The sequence below is a fragment of the Eleutherodactylus coqui genome, chromosome 13 (assembly GCF_035609145.1).
Source record: "Eleutherodactylus coqui strain aEleCoq1 chromosome 13, aEleCoq1.hap1, whole genome shotgun sequence".
Classification (NCBI taxonomy): Eukaryota; Metazoa; Chordata; class Amphibia; order Anura; family Eleutherodactylidae; genus Eleutherodactylus; species Eleutherodactylus coqui.
Window position 1 is genome coordinate 25,390,515 of NC_089849.1, and position 27,587 is coordinate 25,418,101.

Sequence of the window (27,587 nt, forward strand, 5' to 3'; positions counted from 1 at the left end):
TCTGAAATCCTTTTTTTATTCGTCAATCTGCTTGGTTTTTGTTTAATCACATTTCTTTCCCTGTCTGCGTGTGAGAACGAGGTGGAGATGGAGCAAGAGGGAGAAAGGATGAATTCCGATTCTATTGGCCGGTGTCTATTTCTCTCTCCACCCACAGCAGTTCCACCTCACCTTGGTGTCTCCCCACGCACATCCAACCCTCCTTATCGCAATGAAGAAATCTACAGCCAGAGTTTCTATGGATTGTATTTATAAACATTTACCCCCAACTGGCGATCGTTGAGTTGACAGCAAGCTTTGGTGGTGGGGAGGGTTGAGAGAACTGAGGGAGCTGCTGCTTCTACTCCGGTATTTCATGTAGAGAGGTTTTAAAACACACATTAAAAAAAATATATATATCAAACTGGAGGTGACAAGGCTGTACCTCCCAAGTGGAAAGATGGATCTGAAGGAGAGCTCCAGCGAGGACAGCCTGGGGAGCCTCCACCCGTCTAGTATTCAGATCTTTGCCAACACCTCCACACTCCATGGGATCCGGCATATATTTGTTTACGGCCCGTTGACACTTCGGCGCTTTCTGTGGACAATTGCCTTTCTATGCTCACTGGGCCTTCTTCTTCTGGAAAGTTCAGAGAGAGTGGCCTTTTACTTCTCCTACCAACACGTTACAAAAGTGGACCAAGTGGTGGCGGACAACCTGGTCTTTCCCGCTGTCACCATCTGTAATTTCAACTCCTACCGGTTCACTAAAATCACGACGAATGATTTATACCACGCGGGAGAACTGCTGGAGCTACTTGACGTCAATGGTCATATACTTGAACCTCATTTGGCCGACCCGGAGGTCTTGGCTGTTCTGGAGGAGAAGACCAAATTCAAGCAGTTCAGACCGAAAACCTTCTGTATGGAGGAATTTATGGAGCGAACGGGCCATGACCTGAAAGATATGATGCTTTACTGCAAGTTTAAAGGACATGAGTGCAGCTACAGAGACTTTCAGACCGTGAGTACTTTTTACCTGCTATTAATGAGCCTATGCTACTGCTTTGGAACGTATAGCCTGATGGGCCTAAGTATGCAATAAGTTACTTGTATCCTTTGTATATCATGTCCTATGGATTTTATTGGAAGGATGTAATCTTCATATGTGTACGTTTCTGTCTATTCTTCCTTCTGAGTTTACTCGAGTCCGGTTGCAGATGTTATAGTCGAACCTCCTTGCAAAGGCTTAATTGGCACTTGATAGGCTGTGCAAGGGTTCTAGAGATCCCAAGTCAGAGTGACACATGGCCACAAGGCCTGCCAAATTCCTGTCTGATATAATGCACTGAAAGTCCGAGTTATACACATTCCTGCTTGTCCGCATCGTAAAGACAAAGCCAGAGGGCTTAATAAACACAATTGTTTGGCTCAGCTGGAGAGCTGGCTCTTCGGGGAAGAGTAGGCCAAGGTCAACAGGTGTCAGGCTTGGAACAAATAATTGGATGGATGGAATCAAACAATAACTGTATTCATCTCCGTGTGAATCGATCATGTCATTAAGTTGAATTTATCGTTTTCCTGGGTTTGCTACAATTCTTGAATATTGTCATTCACCTCATTCGAGGTTTCATGAGTTCATTAAAATTGCCGTCTGCCTCTGTAGCCCACGTCTACGGAGCGATCTGATTTATCATTTCCTGTAGGATCAGAGTTTTGTCATGCCGGCTTTTGACTATACGTCTCACTTTTCCTCTGGTATGCTGAGAGTTGGCTACATCGGTTAAAGCAAACGGTGGCTGATGTAGATCCCTAGTTGGGTTTAGCATGGACTGGCATGGAGTCAATGTGCGGCGCAGTTCTATAGGATGTAAGTCTTGTTGGTTATTGAAACGCATTCATTTTCTGTTGCCTCCAAGTAAACACTGGCAGTGGGTAGGTTAAAAAAATACGGTTTTGCTGATAAATATTGCACACGGTAAGGCTTTGTCTAAGGATTTATCTCCCATGCTGGCTTATCTGTAAAGCTCCTTTCAAGAAAACTTATGGCTGGTAATTAACAATTGCTCTTTGCATTATCTATACATTGCAATTTATGGCTACGGCAGTGGAAGAGATTGCAGATACTCAGATCCTATGCTATGTGCTGGTGCATTATGTGTGCTTGCCTTAAAGGACTCCTCGGGACAAAAGTGATATTATGTCTAGTGCAGGGCCCGGGGGGGCGGAGCATGGCACAGGAAATCAGAGGACACCAAAGTGCAAATCCCTATGGCAGGCTCCGCCCCCTTTGACCCTGTATTACATCATAATATTATAATTTCACTGAAATGCTTGAAAAAGATTCCCGTAAGGCCTGGAACACTCAGTGATAAAGTTTCGATGTGTTTTACTTAGTTTGATTGCTTTTCTTTAGCCAAAGCTGAACTTTTGTTGTACAGATATGTTTTAGGGTACTTGGTTGGTTTGGTTTTCTAGCTGTAATTAAAGTTGACTTCTTTTTTTTTTTTACTATTGGCAGTTGGGTACATGGACATATGGAAATATGCTTTCGCATGGCCTCGTTCATTATGCATTAAGGCCTATCCGGGATGCATGCTAATGGTGTTCTAACGTTGACATCTGACATATAGAACAAATGCAGTCGTTTCTTTCTATCCGCTTCTTCCAAGCTGCATTGTATTAACAAGCTTAAAGGCTGTTCCATTAAAATTTGCAAACTGATTTGCCAACATGAGACCTTGAAGTTGTTGTAGATGGTACCGCTGTCATAAACTCATCTGCACTCATATAATGTATGTAAGCTCATGGATTACCATTTCTGGTCCTTTTCCATTTTTAGATGTGTCAGTAAAAATAAGCAGTGCACCCCTCCTCTACGTAGCAGACTACTGGGGTATTAGGTCTTGCGGGGGATTAAGGGAGCTTCAACCATTAGGCCAATTAGGCAAGTGCCTAAGGGGGCCGAAACAGGGAGGCCTAGGAAGATGTGAAGAAGGATTCATACATGTTGACAAAAAACGTTCAATATTAGGAAATTGAGATTGTTAGATACAAAATCAGGTGACATGAACTGCCACTTCCTATTTTGCGGATTCTTACACAGAAGTATCACGCGTGTGAGAAGCGGGTGTGTGCAGGTAGGTCTTTTTGTGAGTCTGTGAGAACAGAAAACTAAGACAGGGAAGTTGTATCAGATTTTATCAGTTCAGTAAGCAAAGAATTAACCACGTCCTGCCCCATGACGTACATGTATATTATGGGAGGAAAGAGGTTGGCACCAAATGCCGTACATGTACGACATGTAGATGGTGAGCGGTCTGGAGCTGAGTCACGCCATCCACAGCAGAAGTCAGCTCTAACCGGCAGGGTTCCTCTGCAGCGGCGAGGATCGCAAATTATTGTAAGGTTCTGCACATGGACAGAGGAAAGACATGTCACCATTACACACTAAATGGGAAACCACTGGGGGACACCGACATCGAATAGGACTTGGGGGTTTTAGTTATCTGTTAGCTTAACTGGAGCAACCAATGTCAGGCAGCTGCTGCCAAGGCAAATAGGATCATGGGGGGCGTCAGAAGATGTCTAGGGGCGCATGATGAGAACCTTGGTCCTCCTCTTTACAAGTCACTGGTCAGACCACACAGGGAATATTGTGGACAGTTTTGGGCACCGGTACTCAAGAAGGACATATCAGAGCTTGAGCGGGTACAAAGGCGGGTAACTACAGTAATAAATGGAATGGGTGGACTACAATAGGTTATCAGAATTGGTGTTATTTAGTTTAGAAAAAAGATGGCTGAGGGGCGACCTAATAACTATGTATAATATATAAGGGGTCAGTACAGAGATCTCTCCCATCATCTGTTTATACCCCGGTCTGTAACAAGGGGGCCCTCTAATAACTATGTATAAATATATGAGGAGATAATACAGAGATCTTTCCCATCATCTATTTATACCCAGGACTGTGACTGTAACAAGGGGCGCCCTCTACATCTAGAGAAAAGAGGGTTTCTACACAACATAGAAGGGGGTTCTTTACTGTAAGAGCAGTGAGACTATGGAACTCTCTGCCTGAGGACGTGGTGAGGGAGAACTCAATAAAAAAGTACAAGAGGGGCCTGGATGCCTTTCTTAAGTGACATAATATTATACGTTATATCACTGATTACTCAGAAGGGTCGGTGATCCGGGGATTATTCTGATTGCTAGATTGGAGCCAGGAAGGAATTTTCCCCCCTAAAATGAGGAAAATTGGCTTCTACTTCATTGGGGGTTTCTTGTCAACATGGGAGGGTGGGGGTAATAGGCTGAACTAGATGAACATACGTCTTTTTTTCTGCCTTACATACTATGTTAATTCTGATTTGTGCTGTTAACTCTTTACATGCCATGATCACAGCATGTAAGTGGTTAACAGGGGGAGTGATGTCACCAGTAGAGATGAGCGAGCATACTCGCTAAGGACAATTTTTTCGATCGAGCATTGTCCTTAGCAAGTATCTTCCCGCTCGGGAGCAAAGTTTCGGCGGCAGGCGCGGGAGAGAGGTGAGTTGCGGCCATGAGCAGGGGGGAGCGGGAGGGAGAGAGGGAGAGAGAGATCTCCCCTCCGTTCCTCCCCGCTCTCCCCTGCAGCTCCCTGCCCACCACCGGCAGCCGAATCTTTGCTCCCGAGCGGGCAGGTACTCGCTAAGGGCAATGCTCGATCGAGCAATTGCCCTTAGCGAGTATGCTCGCTCATCTCTAGTCACCAGCCCTCTGCATGGGGTAGAGAGGAATCTGGTGTGGCTCATTAATATGCATATATTCACTGCCCCTCCTCACCCTGCTTCCGATTGACAAGTCTCTCCATACCATTGTGCATACAGACAGAGAAACCTGTCATTCAGTAGGGAAAGAGTTGTAAGTATATGAATATTAACCCCTTCAGGACGCAGACGTTTTTTTCATTTTCAGTTTTCCTCCCCACTTTCAAAAAATTCCAAACTCTTTTATGTATCCCTCCACGTCGCTGTATCCGGGCTCGTTTTTTGCAGGACGACATGTATTTTACAATGGTATCATTTAATATACCATATAATGTACTGAAAAACTTTAAAAAATTTCTAAGTGGTGTGAAATGGAAAGAAAATAGATATTCCGCCATCTTTAGGGTGTCGCGTACACACTGCAGCAAAAATGACATGATAACTTTGTTCTATGGGTCAGAACGATTACTGCGATACCAAACATAGTTTTTTTTATTGTTTGCTGCACTACTTTAAAAAAATAATATATATTTGAAAAAAAAAAAATTTCTGCAGCCATAACTATTTTATTTTTCTGTTGACACAGCTGTGCGGGCTCATTTTTTGTGGGATGTCCTGTCATTTCCATCGGTACCGTTTTGGAATACATATAACTTTTTGATCTTTCTTTATTAGGCCGCCTGCACACGAGCGGAAATCCCGCTGCGTGATTTCCCGCGGGATTTCCGCTGCTGAAAGTTTGCATAGGAGTGCATTAAAATACGCACTCCTATGCAGACGGCCGCGGTTTGGCCGCGCGAAATCTCGCGCGGCAAACAAACCGCGGCATGTTCTAATTTTCTGCGGGGCACGCACTCACCCGGCCGCCGGCTCCGGTCTGCGCATGCGCCGGCTGCGCGGCAGCCGGCACATGAAAGAGCCGGGGCCGCCAGGCGCGGGTGAGTACGCGCTCGCCCCTGCAGGCGCTCGGGTCGGATCGCGCGGCGAGAATTCTCGCTGCCGGATCCGACCCGCTCGTCTGCAGGCGGCCTTACATTTTTTCTTGGAGATGGAAGGACCAAAGAAGCGCAGTTCTGGCTTTGCATATTTTTTTTTTTCCGGACAACGCTCACCATGCGAGACAAGGAGTGTGTTACTTTGGTAGATCGCACTTTTACGGAATACCAATTTTTTTTTAATGTTTAGATTTTTTTTTAAATTATAAATATGGGGAAAGGTTTTTTTTACTTTTTTAATATCTTGTACTTTTTTCTAATAATTAAATTTCTTTCGGGTGCATTCAGACGACCGTATATCGGCTCGGTTTTCACGCCGAGCCGATATACGTTGTCCTCGGGTGCAGGGGGTGGAGGATGGAAGAGCCAAGTGCAGGAACTGAGCTCCCGCCCCCTCTCTGCCTCCTCTCCGCCCCTCTGCACTATTTGCAATGAGAGGAGGCGGGACGGGGGCGGGGCTAAAGTCCGGGAATTAGCCCCGCCCCATCCCACCTCTCCCCATTGCAAATAGTGCAGAGGGGCGGAGAGGAGGCAGAGAGGGGGCGGGAGCTCAGTTCCTGGCCCTGGCTCTTCCATCCTCCCCCCCCCCCCCCCCCCCCTGCACACGAGGACAACATATATCGGCTCGGCGTGAAAACCGAGCCGATATACGTTCGTGTGAATGCACCCTTCAACTGATTTTTACATTTTCTTAGCTGGACTTGAAATTATGATCGTTTGATCGCTTTTTCAGTATGATGCAATACCACAGTATTACATTATACAGCACTTTGGCAGGCAGTCTATTAAGCTGCACCACAGGCATGCTTCATAGACAATCATCCAATGCAGCCCAGGAGTTGGGGAGTGGGCGGGGCTCATTCAGAATCCCGCCAAACTGATCAGGAGATTTCACGTTGATTGTGGCTGTTCCCGGCGGGGGTCAGCTATGATGATCGTCCGTCACCTGCTTTGAAAGGAGTAGGATCGCCTACCGATCCACTCCGTGCAAACGCTTAATGCAAAGAACGTAACTGTGCAAGCTGTGTTGTTAAGGGGTTAATGAGCTGCCTCTGACTTTTTTCTGTCTGGGGCTGTAAACTTTGAATTTGAAGTTTTCTACAGCCGCCCAACTAACCAGTATCAGCAATAGAGCAATGAAATCAGCATGTCTATAGTCGCCTGAGGACCATTAGGGAACTAAGCGGTCCCCTTTAAATTCCTAGTACTTGGGACTGGTTCATATGAAGACTGAATGACGATATACGAAACTAAATGTTGTGTAAAAGCAAAGAAAAGACATAAAAGTGCAGTAAGGGCAATTAAACCAGGCATTAAATGTTATGTAGGAGTCATTATGTTCCTAGAGAGAATCTCCGCGTGCCGCCGCTTACATGTACTGTAGATTAATTCTAGACAGGACATTGCCCAGGAAGGCTACAGGTATGACTATACCAGAGGCGTAACTTGAAGCTCCCGGGCCCCGATGCAAAACCTGTAACAGGGCCCAAACTATAATGCTTTATTCATAGTACTGGGCTCCCTATATGGAGAAGAGAGGCCTTATGGGCCCCCTAAGGCTCCTGGGCCCGGGTGCAACCGCATCCCCTGCATCCCTTATAGTTACGCCCCTGACTATAACCCCATAGTGTAGTAAGTACTACTGCAGGTATATACTGGACATGCATAACAGCGCTCTTCTGTAAGTAGGGAAATGACCGGACTCTACTGTAATGACTAATGAATGTCACCTATGGGTAGATGATAAATGCTTTTTGTGGTATAACCTCTTTGAAGAGAACATCTGAGCTCTCCAGGCGTGTCTGTTTTAGTAAAATTAGTGTGCTATCCATGAAATAACACTTCTGGAGCATCGTTTCTTATAACTCTGCATTGTACTGTTCCTCTGTTACTCCTCCTGGAGATTTATGAATACGTTACCAGTTTTGAAGGTTTCTGACATTGTTTAATAAGTGTTGATTGTGCCAGATTTGTGTAGAGACACACCTCTTTGACATGGAGAATGGTAAATCTCAATTGTCCGTTTATAGATGCATTTCCAGGAGGAGTAACAGAGGAATGTTAGGGTCCGTTTACACCAACCGATTTATCATTTGAATAAGGGAACAATGTCAGAGTGTTTATAAAGGTAGGTGAATTGTTGCCTCGTTCACATGAGAAATCATTTGGTCGTTCACATACGCTGTATAACTGAGAACGACTGAAGGAGCGGTATTTAAAGCGAACGATTAGCGATTGAGCCAACAATGATTTTTATGCCTGCAGGAAGTGAACGACGAACGAAAAGCAAACGATTTATCGTTCATCCGTTGGCTGCGGAATAATTATTGTTCGTTTTTGCTTGTTTAAACACGTTTTTTGAACGATAACCGTTGCGTGTAAAAGGGCCTTTACAAGGCAAACTTATAAGAATGTGGGCCCCAGCACGCTTTTTCATAGGGAATACCAATATTTACTAAAACATGGTTAGGATTCTGACACATCCTCTTTAAGTGGTCCACGCACTTTGCAACAACTCTTTTTATATGGTCGTCAATGTGATAATTAGAAAATATGCAAATCACTTTACCTAAAGAGATTTTTTGTGCTGAAAAGTCCTTCTAAAGTTCGGGCAACTGGGGTGCTCCCTTCTTTCTCATTGGTTGTCCAATGCCTGTTGTCATGTGATGTGATATCTACCGTATCTCTAGTAACAGTCATAACAAGACTGATAACAGGACGTGGAGGAAGAGGATGACCCATGCTGAACGTAGAAGTCTATAGAGAGTAGAGGGGGAGTTGCTAGAGGGAGAGAGAGAGACTCACATAGTTGCTGATGCTTATGGTGAGTAATTTACTGCCACACAGTTACTGAAATCACATTTGCACTGCTCAGCACTTTTGTATAATGTCCTGCATGATATATAAATCTGTATATATATATATATATATATATATATATATATATATATATAAATATGTGTGTGTTTTAAACAGAGTAGGGGCGGACTCACATGAGCGTGTATTTGTGTATATCTGCACGCACAATGCACAGAGAATAGAACCCATTGTTTTCAATGGGTTCATTCTCACTTTCGCTTTTGCATGCACATTTTGCATGCTAAGAACTCCACAACAGGCTCTATTTTGGTACACATTTGCAAATCAAATGCACCATAGGAATCTAATGTGATGAGACCCTACCTAAAAACAGAGCGCTTACCCTGATAAGGGCAACCCCGCTTTAGAAACCTGGGGACAATCCGATACCCGCCTAAATGTGCAATATGCTCCTCAATTTAGCGGGGAATTGAAAACATCTGCACTAAATAGGCTACACAGCCTTTTTAAATCACGGTGTGGGTGTCCCACGCTAATGTGAGCGGTCCCTAGTTGCACAAAAATACAGTAAAATGTTCAGAAAATGCAACGTTCGACATGAAAAAAGTCACGGTATTGTGCACGGTTTTTGTGCTTGCGCTCATGTGATGGGAAGGGAGGAAAAAGGGGCAACAGCATGGTAGTCTTGGCGTATATGCCTTGGGACCCATGCCGTCTGAACGGGCGCACAAACATTTCGCCCCAGATGATAGCATATATTGGCAGGCCATGAAAACGCTGGTCGATATACACCCCTGGGAAAGAGCCCTAGTACTGATGTATAAGGTTCTCCATGATGCTGTTACCTATAAGAGTGTGTTACAAAGAGATAGGGGAGCAAAATTTCCTCTTTCTGCTCTTCTGACCACCTGGGGGTGCAATGTTGTTTAACCCTTTCAGGACCAAAAAGTTCTTTCCTTTTTCATCCCCCGCCTGCTAGAGCCATACATTTTTTCATTTACATAGCCGTATTAGGCCTTGTTTTTTTTTTTTTTTTTAAGGATGAGTTGTAGTTTTAATGGTACCATTTAATGTACCATATAACATACAGAAATACCTTTAAAAACATTTAAGTGTGCAGTGTAAGGAGACAATATAGTAGCCATCCACACCCACCAGCTGAGAGATAGAGAAGAGATCCTGCTCTCATATGTGTGGAGTGTATGGAGACATCATAGCAGCTGTCTACACCCACCAGCTCAGAGAAAGAGAAGAGATCCTGCTCTCCTATGTGTGCAGTGTATGGAGACATCATAGCAGCAGTCTACACCCACCAGCTCAGAGATAGAGAAGAGATCCTGCTCTCCTATGTGTATAGTGTATGGAGACATCATAGCAGCAGTCTACACCCACCAGCTCAGAGATAGAGAGGAGATCCTGCTCTCCTATGTGTGCAGTGTAGGGAGACATCATAGCAGCAGTCTACACCCACCAGCTCAGAGATAGAGAAGAGATCCTGCTACCCCATGTGTACAGTGTATGGAGACATCATAGCAGCAGTCTACACCCACCAGCTCAGAGATAGAGCAGCCATCCTGCTCACCTATGTGTGCAGTGTATGGAGACATCACAGCAGCAGTCTACACCCACCAGCTCAGAGATAGAGAAGAGATCCTGCTCTCCTATGTGTACAGTGTATGAAGACACCATAGCAGCAGTCTACACCCACCAGCTCAGAGATGGAGAGGAGATCCTGCTCTCCTATGTGTACAGTGTATAGAAGACATCATAGCAGCAGTCTGCACCCACCAGCTCAGAGATGGAGAGGAGATCCTGCTCTCCTATGTGTGCAGTGTATAGAAGACATCATAGCAGCAGTCTACACCCACCAGCTCAGAGATAGAGAGGAGATCCTGCTCTCCTATGTATGCAGTGTATGGAGACATCATAGCAGCAGTCTACACCCACCAGCTCAGAGGTAGAGCAGCGATCCTGCTCTCCTATGTGTACAGTGTATAGAGATGACACAGCAGCTGATGTACACCCTCCAGCTCACAGAGCACTGCGAATTAGAGATGGGGCCTGCAGAGAGAAAAACTGGTGATAAATACAGCATAAAAGCCATATACCGGACAGATATAGTGTTATTCCCCGTGTAACACACACGGCCTCCTCTTCTGAAATGTCATCTGAAAAGTGCTGGGATGCTGTAATAATAACTCAGCCTACAAGCAAAATAATAAGAGAAAATGGCTTGTACACTTCGAATGTACAATTGGGGAAATTTTATCTATTTCGGGTGATTTTTCGCTCTTCTTTCTCTTCTATCTAGCGGTTGTGATCTTATTTTGATCTGCGCGGCTCTTTTATTCAAGCAGTGTAGATAATGGCTCCACCACCCGTGCCAGAATAATATTTTTCAATTTTTATGTGGATTCCATTTGGGAGCAAACTCACAATGACATTAATTCTGTCCTTCAGCAGACACTAATGGACCGCGCACACAGCTAGCAAGCATTTCCATGACTTGCAATACGGCGGCCAATATAAATGTAGTTATCGGTGTACGGAGATGATGGAATTGCTGATCAGAAATGAAATGTTAACTCCCTCTAGAACTCTTTGGTTTACTCAATTGCAGTTTCTTATGTTTCAGCAACACTGTGGGTATAATGACGTAAATAGAGGTGATTAGCTCTGGAGGAAGGGAGGGGGAATATGTTAATTTGTTCACTGTAATGAGCTAAACTGGGGAACTGCACCATCATAATAAGCTTCTTAATGACACCATTTAGCATAGGCATACACTGCATGCACGGTGTACAGAGATCGCTTGTGGTTTGTCTAAAGCTGGCCATACACTAGAGACTTTGGATGACTGAAAAGGCTAATTTAGACCATTTTCTAACCACCACCGGCGCCTTTTTATGGCATGAAGGAAAGTCAAAGATGCCATCCGATGGAACATGCCAGTCAAAAAGTTGATAAGGGTTGTAGTTGAAAAGTCATTCGTGGCAAATGGCAATCTGCATCCCATCGATGTTGGCCCAGGCCTGGTCACACATCACAGCCGGGATCAAGCACTCATTTTATCTATATTGTCATTTTAACCCCTTAGTGACGGAGCTTTTTTGCTTTTTTTCCTTTTTTGTTTTTTCCTACTCCCTTTTAAAAAATCATAGCTCCTTTATTTATCCATCGACGTCGCTGTATGAGGGCTTGTTTTTTGCGGGATGAGTTGTATTTTTCAATGGCACTATTTATTGTACCATATAATCTACTGAAAAACTTTTAAAAAATTCTTAGCGGAGAGAAATGGAAAAAAAACGACATTCCACCATCTTTCGGTGCGTCCTGTTTCTACAGCGCACAAATTGCAACAAAAATGACCTGATATTTTTATTCTATGGGTCAGTACGATTACTACGATACCAAACTTGTATAGTATTTTTTTTTCTGTAGTACTTTTATTTTTTTTTAAAGATATTTAATTTTTTTCAATTATTTTCTGCGGTCATTTTGTGCGCGCAATACCTTTTTTATTTTTTCGTTGATGTAGTTGAGCAAGGGCTCATTTTTTGAGGGATGTCCTGAAGTTTCCGATAGTATCAATTTGGAATACATACGACTTTTTGATCACTTTTTATTGCGTTTTTTCTGGGAGACAGGGTAACTAAAAAAGTGTATTTCTGGCGTTCTTTATTTTTTTTTTTCACACGACGTTCACCGTGCGGGAAAAATAATGCACTACTTTGATAGATTGGACTTTTACGGACGCGGCGATATCAAATACATATTTTTATTTTATGATTTAGATTTTTTTAATAATTGATATGGCAAAAGGGGGGTGATTTAAACTTTTATAACTTTTTTTTTTAAACAATTAAAAAAACTTTATTGATCTTTTTTTTTACTTTACTTTGAAGTCCCCCTGGGGGACTTTAACATGCGATGCTTTGATCGCTCCTGCAGTAGGACGTAATGCTATAGCATTACGTCATACTGCTTTTTTACAGGCAGTCTATGAAGCCACCCTGTGTGGATGGCTTGATAGGCAGTCTGCTAAGGCAGCCCTGGGGCCATTCATTAGGCCCCCGGCTGCCATGACACCTGCACGGCTCCCCCGATCTCACCTTGGGGGGGCCGTGTTCGGGGCATTTCAAGGGTTAATAGCCCCGATCGGCCGAACGGCCGAGCGCAGCTATTGCCCGCGGGTGTCAGCTGTAATAAACAGCTGATGCCCGCGCTGTATGGAGGGATATAGCGCCGCTACCTCCCTCCATACATGTCCTGCAACAGCAGGACGTAGTTTCCCGATGGGGCGGTCATTAAGGGGTTAACATATCCAAGACAGGAGAAGCTGAAGAATGGTCCCAGAGACCCAAAGAAGACGGACATGCCTTCATCGACTTCAATATGCAACATGTTTCGCTGACCAATTGACCAATTCATCTGGTCACTTAATTGGAAAGTTGACTGCATTGCTGGAGAACAGGACCCAGAAATGATGGATATGCCTATTCTGACTTCAATGGACAACGCGTTTTGGTGTCACTGACCAACCTGATCACACATTGAAAGAATAAACATAAAGTTGTAGTTGACCATACACTGACCTGATATAAAGTGTCAACACTACACCAAAATGCGTTGTGCATTGAAGTCAATAAAAGCACATCCCTCATCTTTGGGTCTCCGGGTCCGGTTCTCCAGCAGCGCGGTGAGTGACTCATGATGGTGTCAATTAGAGATGAGTGAGCACCAAAATGCTCAGGTGCTCGTTACTCGAGCCAAGCTTTTTGTAATGCTCGAGAGCTCGGTTCGAGTAACTAACCTCATTGAAGTCAATGGGAGACTCGAGCATTTTTCAAGGTGCCCCATGCTTGGCATAGGGGATGGTTTTCTCCCTCCTCCTCCCTCCCCCCTCTCTCTCTCTCTCTCTCTGAAATTTACCTGAGCACCTCGTGGTGCTCGCTCAAGTGACGAGTACTTTCGAGTATGCTAATGCTCGATCAAGCATCATGCTCGCTCATCTCTATTGTCAATTCGACACCAAAATGTATTATCCATTCAAGTCAATAAAGGCATATCCCTCATCTCTGGGTTCTGTTCTCCAGCAGCGCCGTCAGCTCCTCTTCTGTCTTGGATAGTTACTCAGAGATGCCAGTCACCAGTCCAAGGCTATCGGCCTTGCTGTGCCTTGAGCATAACTGAGGCAGGTATTAATTTTGCTTACTATTCTCTCCATTGATTGTTAATCAACTATTGAACCATAGAGCGCTCCTTTTTGTTTTAATACAGTATTTCAACTTACGGCATTGTCATCCAGACGTCAGCCTTCATACACCAACCATGAACAAGTCATTCAGGAAATGGACATCTGAAATCCCCAATGTACGGCCAACCTACATCTTTCTGTTTATTCAGTCAGCATGGGATGGGGTTGGTCGGTCAAGCAGAGCACTTGTGGCAGCTTGTGAGAGCTACATATTCATTGCTACACTTCTCAAGCAATGAAATCAATCATGGAATAAGTTTCCCAGCTACAAAAAGTAGCAGCTTCATTGCATTACTGCCACCTTAGGCTACAGTCACACGGGCAGGCGCGATATTGGGCCGAGAAATTCAAATGTGCGTTTTACCTGCGGGTGCAAGGCATTTTTCATGCAAAAATGCCTTGCTTCGCTTTAGTGATAAAACCCCTATAAAGTTTTTTTCCCCTCTTTGATTCGTACAGAGTCTGAATAAAATGGCGCCATATTACGAATGTATCGTAGCTTAGAAGAATATGAATCCCATGCGAGAATGCCTGAGTAGTTCTGCTGTAAAGAGTCCCTATGACACTGTAGTATGGACTGTAGGGACTTGGTGTGCAATGATCTAGGCCAGTGTTTCCCAACTCCGGTCCTCAAGGCACCCCAACAGGTCATGTTTTCAGGATATCTTATGATAAGGACACCTGTGGCAATGTCTGAGGCACCAACAATAATTACTTCACCTGTGCAACACTGAGGAAGTCCAGAAAACATGACCTGTTGGGGTGCCTTGAGGACTGGAGTTGGGAAACACTGGTCTAGGCTATGTGCACACAGTTCTGCCTTGTGTTTGAGGTCTGAGTCCTATAGTAAAAATGGTTTGGATCTACTATCCTTAGCATCTGACTACTTTGCTTCTAAAGTTTTACTAGTTGGCTGAGTACTTCCTTCCAAAAATTTCAAACCCATTTACTAGCACAGTGAGGGCATTTATTCAGTACTCAGATACTACCAGGGCTTATGATAAGGCTGATATTATATATAGCTAATTAGCTACTTAAGAGTTCATTAGCATGTAAATGAAAGCTCCTGCTGTATGCAGATGACAGCGGGAGTGCTGTTATCTGCAAACAGATGCTTTGTTCTCTGAGTTGTCAGCGGTATTCCGCTGAGAAACCCAAGCGGGATAGCAGCTGAGAGAATACTATCAGCGCTATCCTGCTGAGAACTCAGCGTGTGTGCTGATTAGGCTCATCGCTGACTTCAGGCTGGCTTGAAGTCAGAGTTGAACGAATAGTGCACGAAAAGTGCACGATGGGCAGGAGTTTAGACACAGCGATTATCGCTGAAAAGATGGCTTTTGTGTGAATTTTGAGCGATAATCATTGTGTCTAAATGGGCCTTAAGTCTTCCCCTAATCTATCCCTGACGCTGACCCCATCACCAGACACCACTGTCCCTTAGTGTCCCTAATGATATCCCTAACCGAACCCTTATCTAAACCCCTGACCCTGACAAACAATGAAAGACCACTAAGACCCAGAGACGAGGAAACCAAACTGGAGCAACACTGAACTAAGAAACAGGACAAACACAAATATAACAGGAGGGAGCAGAACAAAACCTACAAGGCTAAGAAGCAAGAGCTGAACTAGAAATAACCACACAAACAAGACTAACAAGAAACAAGCTACAGTACTAGAAGCATACAAGGAATACTGGAAAAAAATGCACATAGATTTTGCTATGACTAGCAACACATTGCAGGAGCCAGGAATATTTAAAAATTAAACATACTTTCAGGTGATGTTTTAAAATAATCTACAAAGTGTATACATGAGGAATAACACTATATCTGGTCATTATGACTTGTATTCTGCATTTATCACCTGTTTTCAGTTTTCCTTGAGCTGGTGGGTGTAGACAGCTGCTATGATGTCTCTCATACACTGCACACAGCAGAAGAGGATCTCTTTTTCTCAATCCCTCATAATATACACCTTCATAGGTTATACAGCAGTACTGAACAGTGTAGATGTGATTCCAGCATTTGTGGAAATCACTTACTAATAGCAGCAGCCACATCTCTGCCAGTTTTTCTGTCCCATTTCCTTCTACAGCAAATTCCTTCTAGCCCTTTCCTCTGCATAGATCTCTATCCGCAGCATGAGACAGCACTCATCCCCCTTTCTATTTTGTCTTGCTGTTTCACTTCACTTGACAGCAGGTAGAAAGTAAGAGAAACCCCTAGTGGCCAGCACTTTTGAGGGATTTTTCAGTACATTTAGATAAATAAAGTGATTTGTACTTTTGCTAATTATCACATTGGCTATCATATTAACAAACATCGTCTCAAAGTGCGATTACCATTGAAAAAGACACCAGCCAATCAGGAACTCCTCTCCAAATGAGGCTGCAGCAGTGTGTTCACCTAACCGACTCTAATGGATTAGCTGTGGTATAGTTGTATAGTAATTGCCCCCAAAACAAACGAGAAGAAGGAAATGACGGAAGGGCAGAATTCCTACTGATACCGTTGGGATAGAAAGGATAGCAATTAGAGATGAGCAAGCATACTCGCTAAGGGCAATTACTCGAGCGAGCATTGTCCTTAGCGAGTACCTGCCCGCTCGAGAGAAAAGGTTCGGGTGCCTGCGGGGGAGAGCAGGGGGGAATGTATAGGAGATCTCTCTCTCCCTCTCTACCCCCTGCTGACTCCCGCAACTCACGGCTCACCCGCACCGGCACCCAAATCTTTTCTTCCGCGCGGGCAGGTACTCGCTAAGGACAATACTCGCTTGAGTAATTGCCCTTAGCGAGTATGCTTGCTCATCTCTAATGGCAATGATTCTGAATGCTATTTCTAACATGCGGGTCTGACCTCTGGCATTGCCCAGCAGCATGTAATACCGTATATCTCCCAATAGGCATTGAAACTCTCGGTTTGTTTCCTTATGGTTTCATTTTCCAATAGAGTTTGCCTTATTTGCTCGCCTTATCGAGAGCAGCGAGATGAGATCTCCGAGTTTATTGCGGACAGCTGTTTAATTAGCAGTTATTTATAACTTACAACCAACATTTTCTTAGGGCTATTAGGAATTTCATATTATCTGTTCTACAGCTTGGAGAAAGAAAAATGGGGTTATTCATTATAAAATACGGCAAGTATGTGAAGTAATGGTGGCCATTAAAATCTGCCTCTGCCTGCGCTCCTTCTCTGTAGTTTAAATATTTAGTTTGTTATTTTAACTTAAAGCGAAGAAGGGGGGGGGGGGGGGGAATGCTGGAATAAAGTAGATGGTAGAAATGATGGGAGTTTTATGCATTGTTCTTTTTCCGGAAGCAAGGAAGAATATTATCTGCCTACATTTAATTTTATTATGCAGTGCTGCAGTTTCGGCTTTCTGGCCCGCTGACAGGCTTAGTGGTAAAGTCATAAAATTGTCGGTGCTTTCATGTATTCATCAAAATAGAAGTACTTTTACTCCCTCCCAACATGCATAGGGCTATATAATAATGCTCGCAGTGGCATTTAAAGAGTTATTGACGGTGGCATGTAAAGGGTTAACAGCTGGCACCCGCCCGTAACATGAAGGTAACTCAGCTGATACTCACTGTGGATGAAGCAGGCCTGTGGCACATCTTTATGGGATTCTTTTTGAAATACAGTATACTGTAATACCATAGTATTGCATTATGTTGTTTTTTTTCTGCAGTGATAGAAAGGCGGGCTTGATTAATTGTTATAATGAGCCGACATCCTGTACCTCACCTATGACATCACCGATGCAGGACTGCCACAGTACTATGTGATGCCTTGTCGGAACACAGCCGGAAGTGGCTGATCTGACTTCAAGGTACCAGTAAAAGATTTAAATCCCTGGATAGCCCCATTAAGATAACTTTCTGCACCTACTCACCTCTCCTTGCCCCTCTTGGATGCAGGTGAAGGACTACCAGGTTCTGGTAGATGGAAGTCAGGTGATGATGTGGCCAATCAGAGGCAGCAACATTACTGTCCCAAACTCTTAGCATCATGGCACTCAGGATGTGAGCTCTGTTGCAAGGAGAGCTGATGGTGATTCTGCAACCTCTGGTAGGCCACAGGATCACCTGACTTTTGCCAGGCTGTCTACCCAAAAGCCGTGGATGTGGTAGCCGTTCATCTGTGTATTTGAGGGCCAAGGCGTGTATGCTTTAGTTTTTCATTTTACAATGGGCCTGACTGTTTGGAGAATTTTCTTTGTAAATGCAAAACCTCTTTAAGTCAGCAATAGCTTTTAATGGCTGAAGATGAGGTTACTTCTTGTAGAAAGCTTTCATACTCAAGATAACTTTGCTACATCCGTCTCCTAGAGTCTGGTTTGATCTGATCATTCCTTATTGGTATCCCCCTTTCCTTAGCTCATTGTTTGGCTTGCTTGTTTGGCCTCTTGTCTGGATCTTCGTGCCCCCTTGTTCTCAGAGATAGTATTTCAGTAAGTATTTCTGAAGGCTACTTGTGGACAGTGATGTCTTGTGTTAGGGTCAGTGTCAGGGAGAGGAGACAGAAAGACATTGAGAGAGCCAGGATTTATCTGGTTCTTATTTCTATTCCACACCATCTGCCCCTATCTCCATTGCCAGTTTCATCATCATCATCCGCTTACCATAATTTTTGTCTCAATCATATAAGGCTGCAATTGGTGGAGTTGCAGTGTGATTCACAGGTTGCTGCGGTCGCACAATATACAACCTCCAGCAACCTGCACTGTGACACCAATGATTTCAACTGCAGTGCAATGTCACTGTTTTGGTTGCATGACACCTGTTTTGGCCAAAGTCACCATATAGCCATAGCTTAACCGTAAGACCCTAGACTTCTATTGCTGTTTCTATTGTATCGGTAAGTACTTCATATCTATTATTCTTGCAACAGTCTGGTTGTTGAAATAGTAGTCGAAGGCAGACCTCGCCCCTGAGGAGCATAAAGGCCCTTTGACCATATGAGAAGACACAATTGTAAGCGGTACATGGTAGGGGGAAGTTGTTACAAATTGTGCATTGGGGTCCACGACCTTAACATTCCACCTCAGTGCTCAAGAGTGGTACAGAGAAGCACAAAAAAAGAAAAGTTACCCATTAGTAAGGGAGGGCAGGTTTCCAATCGTGACGCCAGTACCCGCCCGGTGACGTTAAAGAATAAAATAGTGCTTAAGAAGAAAGCTTCTCAATTGTGTAAACCAATTTTCAGGTTACCATCTCATGGGGAGCTACAGTAGAGTTCACTTGCTGCTGTTGATTTGAAATCTGTTAAAATAAATTGGCAATACATGCCGAGCCGTTAAAATGCTTCCATATGAAGGAACCGCCTCAAATCGCCCATAAATGCTATGTGTTATTTTTGCTGCCTTGTTAAGATAATAACCAAGGTTCATGGTCAGGTTTGGCTGATAGACGTCTACTCCCTCCTGGAAATTTGCAAAGCCGAATTGCCAGCAACCGGACACCCCCCTTAAATTGTACCCATCAATGATATGTGGTGGAGTAATGGCCAATGTTACTGCTGCGAATATGTCTAATTGGGAAAAGAATTGCAAAGTTTGCCTGCGTTGTGTGAACCTCCGTTCAGGCATTGTGTTTTCAGGGTTTGTTGCTTTTGTGCTCAGCCATTACACGATGGACTTTGTAATTGCAGATTCCGAATTCGGAGAGAACAAACAAAATGAATTTTATAAAGAAGCCAATTTCTCGATCAATGGCACGGCACAGTTTAATGTGTCTGATCCTGGCCTTTGCAAGCAGCACTCTGATTTCATTGAGAGCAGGAGGCTGCATTGGAAATAAACAGCTCTGGGGACGTATTGCTGTCTAAAAACTCAATATATTTGTGACCTTGACTTTAATTTAATGGGCTGTAAATACAAAGTACTTAGGAAGGAGTATTGTCACTTGTTACTTCACCACACCGGCTCCCTGATATGTAGTGTCACCCCGCCAGTAATTCATTTTGGTGGTTTTTAGTACCTACAGTAATATGACGGGTAAATAAAAAAAAATGATCAGGTGGTAAAGTGATCTCAAAGACTAACTAGAGTGTGACCCGTGATCAGGGCCGGCTATAGGTTTATGTGGGCCCCTGGGCCACAGAGTTTTAGTTGGCCCCTTTGCAGTGCATCACTACTCATGCAGTGGAGCATCTGCAGTCTCTTGTTCACCACGTTACTCTAGAAAAAAGACGGCTCAGGGGCGATCAAAAAACTATGTATAAATACATGAGGGGACAATACAAGGATCTCTCCCAGGATCTGTTTACACCCAGGACTGCGATGGTAACAGGAGGGCATCAGCTACGTCTAGAGGAAAGCAGGTTTCATCACCAACATAGAAAGGGGTTCTTTACTGTAAGAGCAGTTAGATTGTGGAACTCTCTGCCTGAGGAAGTGGTGATGGCAAAATCCATAGAGGAGTTTAAGAGGGGACTTGATGTCTTTCTGGAGAGGAAGGATATTACAGGATATAAATCTTAGGGTAATTGTTAATCCGGGTTTACAGACAGGTAGGAACTATTAGGGGTTGATTCAGGGAACAGTCTGATTGCCATTAGGGAGTCGGGAAAGAATTTTTTCCCCAAAGGGCTATTTGGCTTCTGCTCTTGTTTTTTTTTGCCTTCCTCTGGATCAACATCACAGGAGGATAAACAGGCTGGATTAGATGGACATTGTCTTCATTCGGCCTTACGAACCATGTTACTATGTTACATCATGGTATTCCCTCCACCAGGCTTCACAGTTGAAGTTTTTTTTACTGTCCTTCTTGGGTTTCTTCTCACTTCTTTTAGGATTATTCTTGGAGTGATTTTAAAAGGACACCCACTCTTGGGGAGATTGTAGATCCAGTTGCAGATATAGATCCATCTGCAGATAATTTGTCTAACCGTAGACTGATGTACATGCAGGTCTTTAGCAATGTTTTTGTAGCCTTTTCTATCTTCATGTGTCTCTATAATATTTCTGAAGTTTTTTCAAGGTTGTTTGCATTGAGAAATGCTCTACACTAACCTAGCTCTTTCGAGAAGAACAGATGTGTCAGTAACCAGGCTTTGCATGACTTTATTTAACAGACAAAGCGCTGTGAAAGGCACATTTCTACTTTTAACTCCTTAAAGCGAACCTGTCATGTCTTTTATGTGGTTCTCACTGAGGGCAAAATAAAATACTGACAGACATGCGGATTTGAGAGTGCTGTCACTTACAGCAGTGTTTCTCAACTCCAGTCCCCACGGGCCCCCAACAGGTCATGTTTTCAGGATTTCCTCAGTATTGCGCAGGTGATATAATACTTGTTGGTGCCTCAGATGTTCTTACAGGTGTTTTTACCATAGGATATCCTGAAAACATGACCTGTTGGGGATCTGTGAGGACTGGAGTTGAGAAACACTGACTTATAGGATAATGTGTAGTGAGGTTTTTTAAGAACTTACAGCTTATTCCTGCTGCTCCCAGCAAGAGATGAGTGCAGTTTATTCAAAAGATTCTGCCAGCCCTGCCTATCTGTTTTGATTGACATTTATATAGCTGTTACACTAAATACTGCAAAAAACTACTACAGACGGTGGGCAGGACTACCTACACCACATGGATAAACTGCACTCATCTCTCATGACCACTAGAGCCAATGAGAGGCTGCAGCTTTACTGATGGTTCTCCTGACATCAGCGCTGACATCTTGAGTGCCATGAGGCAAGAGGTTAAAAAATGTGATGCTGCAGCTTTTTATTGGCTGCAGCAGTCATGTGATTTCCTGTGATATCATCTGTCACAAAAATCACCGGGACTGCAGTGGGCTGCAGCACTGGATCCCAGCAGCTGTGGAGTTTTAAGTATGTCTGTGTTTATTATTTTCATGCAAGGAGTCCTATTGAAAAAAGGGTTTCTAATAACCGGACAACTTCTTCAAGGTGTTAGGGTTTCTGCTGGGATCTGTGGTACTACATTGGGGTTCCAGCTGCTCAGCCCTACAGGTGGGGTTGATTGAGCTGGCTGGGTGTGGATTGCTCCAGTTAGCCAATCCCCAAGGTCTGTTGCTCATATATACCAGCTCCCCTGCTAGAGGCTACGGGGCTTTTCGCTGTTTGTTCAGTGTGTTCAGTGTCATGCTCCTGCGTGTCTGCGGCTCTCAGCATGTGTGGTATGAACTGTGTCTTGCTGTGGGTCCTTTATCATCTAGAACAAGGTAGGTCCCTAGGTTCCAGCGTGGTGTCATCCCTATCGGAACGATCGCCTCGCATTGCAGGCAGGTTAGTTGTCTGGAGTTAGTTGTCTCATTAGTATAGGAACCCGCAAAACAATGAGGACCTGTGAAGTTGGCTTGCGAGCTTAAGTGTCTTGGCCAAAATCCAAACTAATACCTCGTATTGTATCTATTCCATCTGTTTATACATGCAGGTATGCTTGGTGCCTGTTTTGAGCATTTATCAGCTGTTGGTTTGTGTCTGTCCATGAGTATGAAGTCCGTTCCGCAGTTCTACTGTTGGGTCTGGTTTTGCCGGTTCGTGAGTGTGAATGGCATAACGTTTATGTCTGTTTCTCAGTCATGTTCGCGAGTTTCGTGTCCAGTCTACAGTTCTGCGGTACAGTCTGAGTTCACCTGCTGGCGAGTTTCATGACCAGTTCGCAGTTCTGCAGCTCACGTGCCGGTAAGACTCTGCAGAGTGTTCATGTCCCAGTTTGCCGCTAACACTATGCCACTTTTCCTACCGTAGCTCGCTTTAATTCTAAGTAATCTCTCTATTTATTTGTATTACACTAATTGTTGTCTTTATTCGTCTTTTTGCACGTGTTATCTTGTTATGGTGTCATGGCATAGCAGAATATTCTATAGTTTTCTGGTCAATGAAAGTTTAACTTTTGGGTCCCCTGTCAATTCCGAGAATGAGGTCCCTTCAGTCTTTTTACCTGCAAAGCAATACTCTGATCCATGCACTCTACAGGGAACTTCAACGCAGCAGGTGACCGAGAGCGTGCTGGTGCAGGAAGATGTATGATGGATGAGAAGGAGGCGTCTCAGCAGTCAGATCCCAATGGATTAGTAAATGATGGCTTGTCCTGAACATATGTCATTACTGTATGCCTAATGAGGAAAAAAACCCTCCAGCACCACGTCAGACTCTGTAGTAATGAACGGCACTCATTTCAGAGTTTTGGACATGGAGAGACACCTGTGTTTCTAAGACCCTGAATGACAACCCACTCTTTTATGCCCCCTTCCTGAATTGGACTGTCACTCTTATGCCTCTGCCACAGCCGTAGACCTTTTACACAGGCCAATAAATCGTTCAGATTCCGGAATCCAGCAAGAGTCTGAACAATCATTCAGTGTCAATGCATGAACCGACTGAATGATAAATGATAATTCGCTCTCTTATCATTCATCATTTAGTTTCTGCATCCATAAAAACTGAAGACGATCGGCCCTTGTAAACAGGCAGTCGTTCGTCTATGAAAGACTGCCTGTTTACTGTGAATGGAGGCGGTTAGGCCAGAACAATCCTTGGCCCCCGATGATCGTTCCTGTGTAAAAGGCTAAGAAACTAGTATCTCAGCACTGCTCTCCAATGAAGATCATAGGACAATGGGATGAAATATCCAACTTTTCTTTTATTACATGAATTAAAAAACAGCAGTTATGCGTTTCGGGGTGAACCCCTTCATCAGTCAGGCTGGTATACAAAGAATAGTCAAGATGATTGAAACAATTGCAAAACACAGAATGTGCATTGCCAGATATAGAAGGGGGTAAAACGAGCAAAATAATAGAAACATAAAAAAAAGCAAATAAGTGATATGACTAAATAAATAATACAAGTAAATGTAGAGATAATAGCAAGAAGATGCATCTTAAAACAGGAGCGCATAAAAAAATACTGCGAATACATTTGTGCATCATATAAACAACTAGCTGATATACCCGACTTCACCCGAGTTAATTTAGTACAGGTGATTACTTGTTGTTGGCAGTGAAGATTTTATGAAGTCATGGTTACTTCAGAGGAACCGAGGAATAAAATATATATACACATAGAGGAGCGTTAGTTTGTGTTCAGACTGCATGTACCGATGTCCCTCTGCAGAATGTACCACACTTGTCACTTTTTACCCTTAAAGGTAACGTCCCTTTTTCTTTAAATTTACCCCCAGAGTGGAGGTTGCAGCCCCTTCTTTTCCTTAAAGGCATGCTCCATCCTTGCAGTCCATGTCCGTTTCCTTATGGACTTTACTACCTTTCAGAATATACACATAGAGGTCAGTTAGATTCTCCTCAGTATATACACACAGAGGTCGGGTATTTTCTCCTTAGTATATACACATAGAGGTGAGGTGGATTCTCCTCAGTATAAACACATAGAGGTGAGGTAGATTCTCCTCAGTATATACGCATAGAGGTGAGGTAGATTCTCCTCAGTATATACACATAGGGGTGAGGTAGATTCTCTTCAGTATATACACACAGAGGTCAGGTATATTCTCCTTAGTATATACACATGGAGGTGAGGTGGATTCTCCTCAGTATAAACACATAGAGGTGAAGTAGATTCTCCTCAGTGTATACACATAGAGATGAGGGAGATTCTCCTCAGTATATACACATAGAGGTGAGGGAGATTCTCCTCAGTATGTACACATAGAGGTGAGGTAGATTCTCCTCAGTGTATACACATAGAGTTGAGGTAGATTCTCCTCAGTATATACACAGAGAGGCGAAGTAGATTCTCCTCAGTATATACACATAGAGGTGAGGTAGATTCTCCTCAGTATATACACAGAGAGGTGAGGTAGATTCTCCTCAGTATATACACATAGAGGTGAGGTAGATTCTCCTCAGTATATACACAGAGAGGTGAGGTAGATTCTCCTCAGTGTATACACATAGAGGTGAGGTAGATTCTCCTCAGTATATACACATAGAGGTGAGGTAGATTCTCCTCAGTGTACACACATAGCGGTGAGGTAGATTCTCCCCAGTATATACATATAGAGGTGAGGTAGATTCTCCTCAGTATATACATATAGAGGTGAGGTAGATTCTCCCCAGTATATACATATAGAGGTGAGGTAGATTCTCCCCAGTATATACACATAGAGGTGAGGTAGATTCTCCTCAGTATATACACATAGAGGTGAGGTAGATTCTCCTCAGTATATACACATAGAGGTGAGGTAGATTCTCCTCAGTATATACACATAGAGGTGAGGTAGATTCTCCTCAGTATATACACATAGAGGTGAGGTAGATTCTCCTCAGTATATACACATAGAGGTGAGGTAGATTCTCCTCAGTATATGCACTCAGAGATCTGTAAGAGTCTCCTCAGTATACAAATCATTTCCCTGGGCTTTTGTGGTTTCTGAGAAAAGAACTATCGCATCTATAGCAGATTTTCGTAGTTTTTCATGCATTGAATTGTAGATTGATGTTGTGACCTCTTTACTTTTCCTATTTAGGACATAAAGAATGGTTGTGCCAAATTTCGTGTTTGTGCGGTACAGATGTGTGTTATTAGTTATATTACATAGGGGGTCACATACTTTTGCACGTAGAATTGAATAATCAAGTTGCTACCCCTTTACCTTTCCTATTTAGGAGTGGAAGTTAGAGAATTAGTGATGAGTCAGTCCGTTAGTCAGTCAGTCATTGAGGCCTTTCGCCTTTACATATATAGATGTGAGATATCAATGTTAAAAAAAGCAGAAACTGATAGAAGTATATAAAATATAACAATATAATAGAATAAAATAAGAGATAAATAATGACATATTGGGGCCGTATAGTAAATGCATGAAAACCAAAGTGCACATAATACAATACAGTCACTAAAATTAAAACGCAATACATGTATATATTATTTATTACATTTTTATTTTCCATTTTTTTTACATTTTCGATGGCTTCTGGAGTCGCAGTATTCAGCTTTCCCATCATTTATCTCACCGCAGAAGCCCCCAGGTTACTTTTATTTAGGGGTGTTTTCACGTGCCCTTTTTTCCCTCTCAACTATCGCAAAATGGTATCAGAAAAAGGCACAGTTTTGCATAATCACATTTTTTTTGCTGTGTTTTGTGATAATTGCGCTGGCACCCTACAAAACTACGGAATTAGTGTGTTTTTATTGTTTACCTGAATAATTGTTTTTGAACTACATTGATTATTCCTGTCTATAGTGTTTTCAAGTGCTTCTTGCTTATTGACTGACTCTTTGGTAGTAGAGGCAATCACAAGCATTCTATTGACATGATGATTAGGTGGTTCTCATTACTTGATTGCTGGCCTCTGCTCAATTATGTTACATGATTCTGAGATTACTTGTAGCAGGGGATTTATTTATTGACGTTTGTATGACTCCAATGCACATAATCAAGACTGGGTTCACAGGTTGCAGCTATGGGGCACTGCTTGTGATCTTGGGGAAAGTGTAAGGATGGTATGACTGTCAATGATTGTTTATGGTTCATTTGATGTTCTGCTGTGTCAGTGATTTGTAAACTACTACTGTGACTTTAAAGAGGCAAGGTAAGGAGGAGCAGCTTTCTGAGCAGAAGGAGGAGACAGGAAGTGGTCAGTCTGTGCAGCTATGCTGCATTGTGAGGCGCTCAGGATACTTCCCTGAGTCTGCGCAGCTATACTGCAGTGTGAGGAGCTGGAGATACTTCCCTGAGTCTGTGCAGCTACACTGTAGTGTGGGAGTTAGGAGTGTGGGATACTTCCCTAAGTCTACGCAGCTATACTGCAGTGTGAAGAGCTGGAGATACTTCCCTGAGTCTACGCAGCTATGCTGCAGTGTGAGGAGCTGAGGATACTTCCCTGATTCTACACAGCTATAATGCAGTGTGAGGAGCTGGGGATACTTCCCCGAGTCTGTGCAGAACACTGTAGGGTGAGGAGCTGGGGATACTCCTCTGTGTCTGTGCAGCTATGCTGGGGATTGAAGAGCGAGGGGTACTCCCTGGTATAAGCGAAATTGTAGTGCAAAGGATTAGCCCTATGGGGTCTTTAATGGGACACTTGTTTCTTTTGGCTAAAGGCTGAACTAAATGCAAGCATTGGAAAGACGTCTACCTAATTGTTCCCCTCCTCTTTTCTGTCTGACAATGTTGATATGATACAGAGCTGCTGGTGACTGGGTAAGGACTTTTGATAAGCTTTTTACATGGGGAAAAGAGGATTGTAACCAAGTAAGGATATTGAGAAACCTGAAGTATGGTTACTGGACTATTAATGCAACACCACTAATGCAGATCCTCATCAATAGCCAACCAGTACCCGACTCTGAGTGACCTCGGAACAAGACTTAAACCGTTTATCTGTTTTCTTTTAACATTTCATTAAAGTTTGCTACTGAAAGCAGACATGTCAGCTCTAAGACCCTATGGGAACTATTCTCGGAGCCTCTGTGCTACGTACCAACACCGTCTTGGGTCACTGGGAAAACCCCAAACCAGATACCAGGGCCCCTTCACAAAAGGACAGGAGAAGTGCATGAAAACCACATGCTTTACCAGTACTTGCTGAAAATTCATGGCAATTTATGGTTAACATGTACAGTTTTGTAACACAGCACATTACCTCCTCATGGCTGCAACATGAGGACCCGGTCAAAAGAAAAGCAAAATACTGACTGCAAACTAGACCCCTCCTGCTTTATGAACTTTTTAGAAAGGACCTGTCATGTTCTTGGGTCAACCAGGATAGCTGCATAGCTTTGCAGCTTTGGCCCCACCAACTACATTACAGGTTTTCTTTTGTCTCTACCCCCTCCCTCCCCATAC

The 27,587-nt window shown here is 43.5% G+C and overlaps 1 protein-coding gene across 1 annotated transcript in view; it reads left to right on the forward strand.

Annotated features, from left to right (window-relative positions):
• Nucleotides 1-280: 280 nt before the first annotated feature.
• LOC136588666 (acid-sensing ion channel 2-like) overlaps nucleotides 281-27,587 on the forward strand; it is a 785,500-nt gene continuing 758,193 nt past the window's right edge. Inside the window, exon 1 of the mRNA XM_066588061.1 lies at nucleotides 281-1,003. Coding sequence (XP_066444158.1) covers nucleotides 440-1,003 — 564 coding nt within the window. The 5' untranslated portion in view covers nucleotides 281-439. The remainder of the gene's footprint in view (nucleotides 1,004-27,587) is intronic.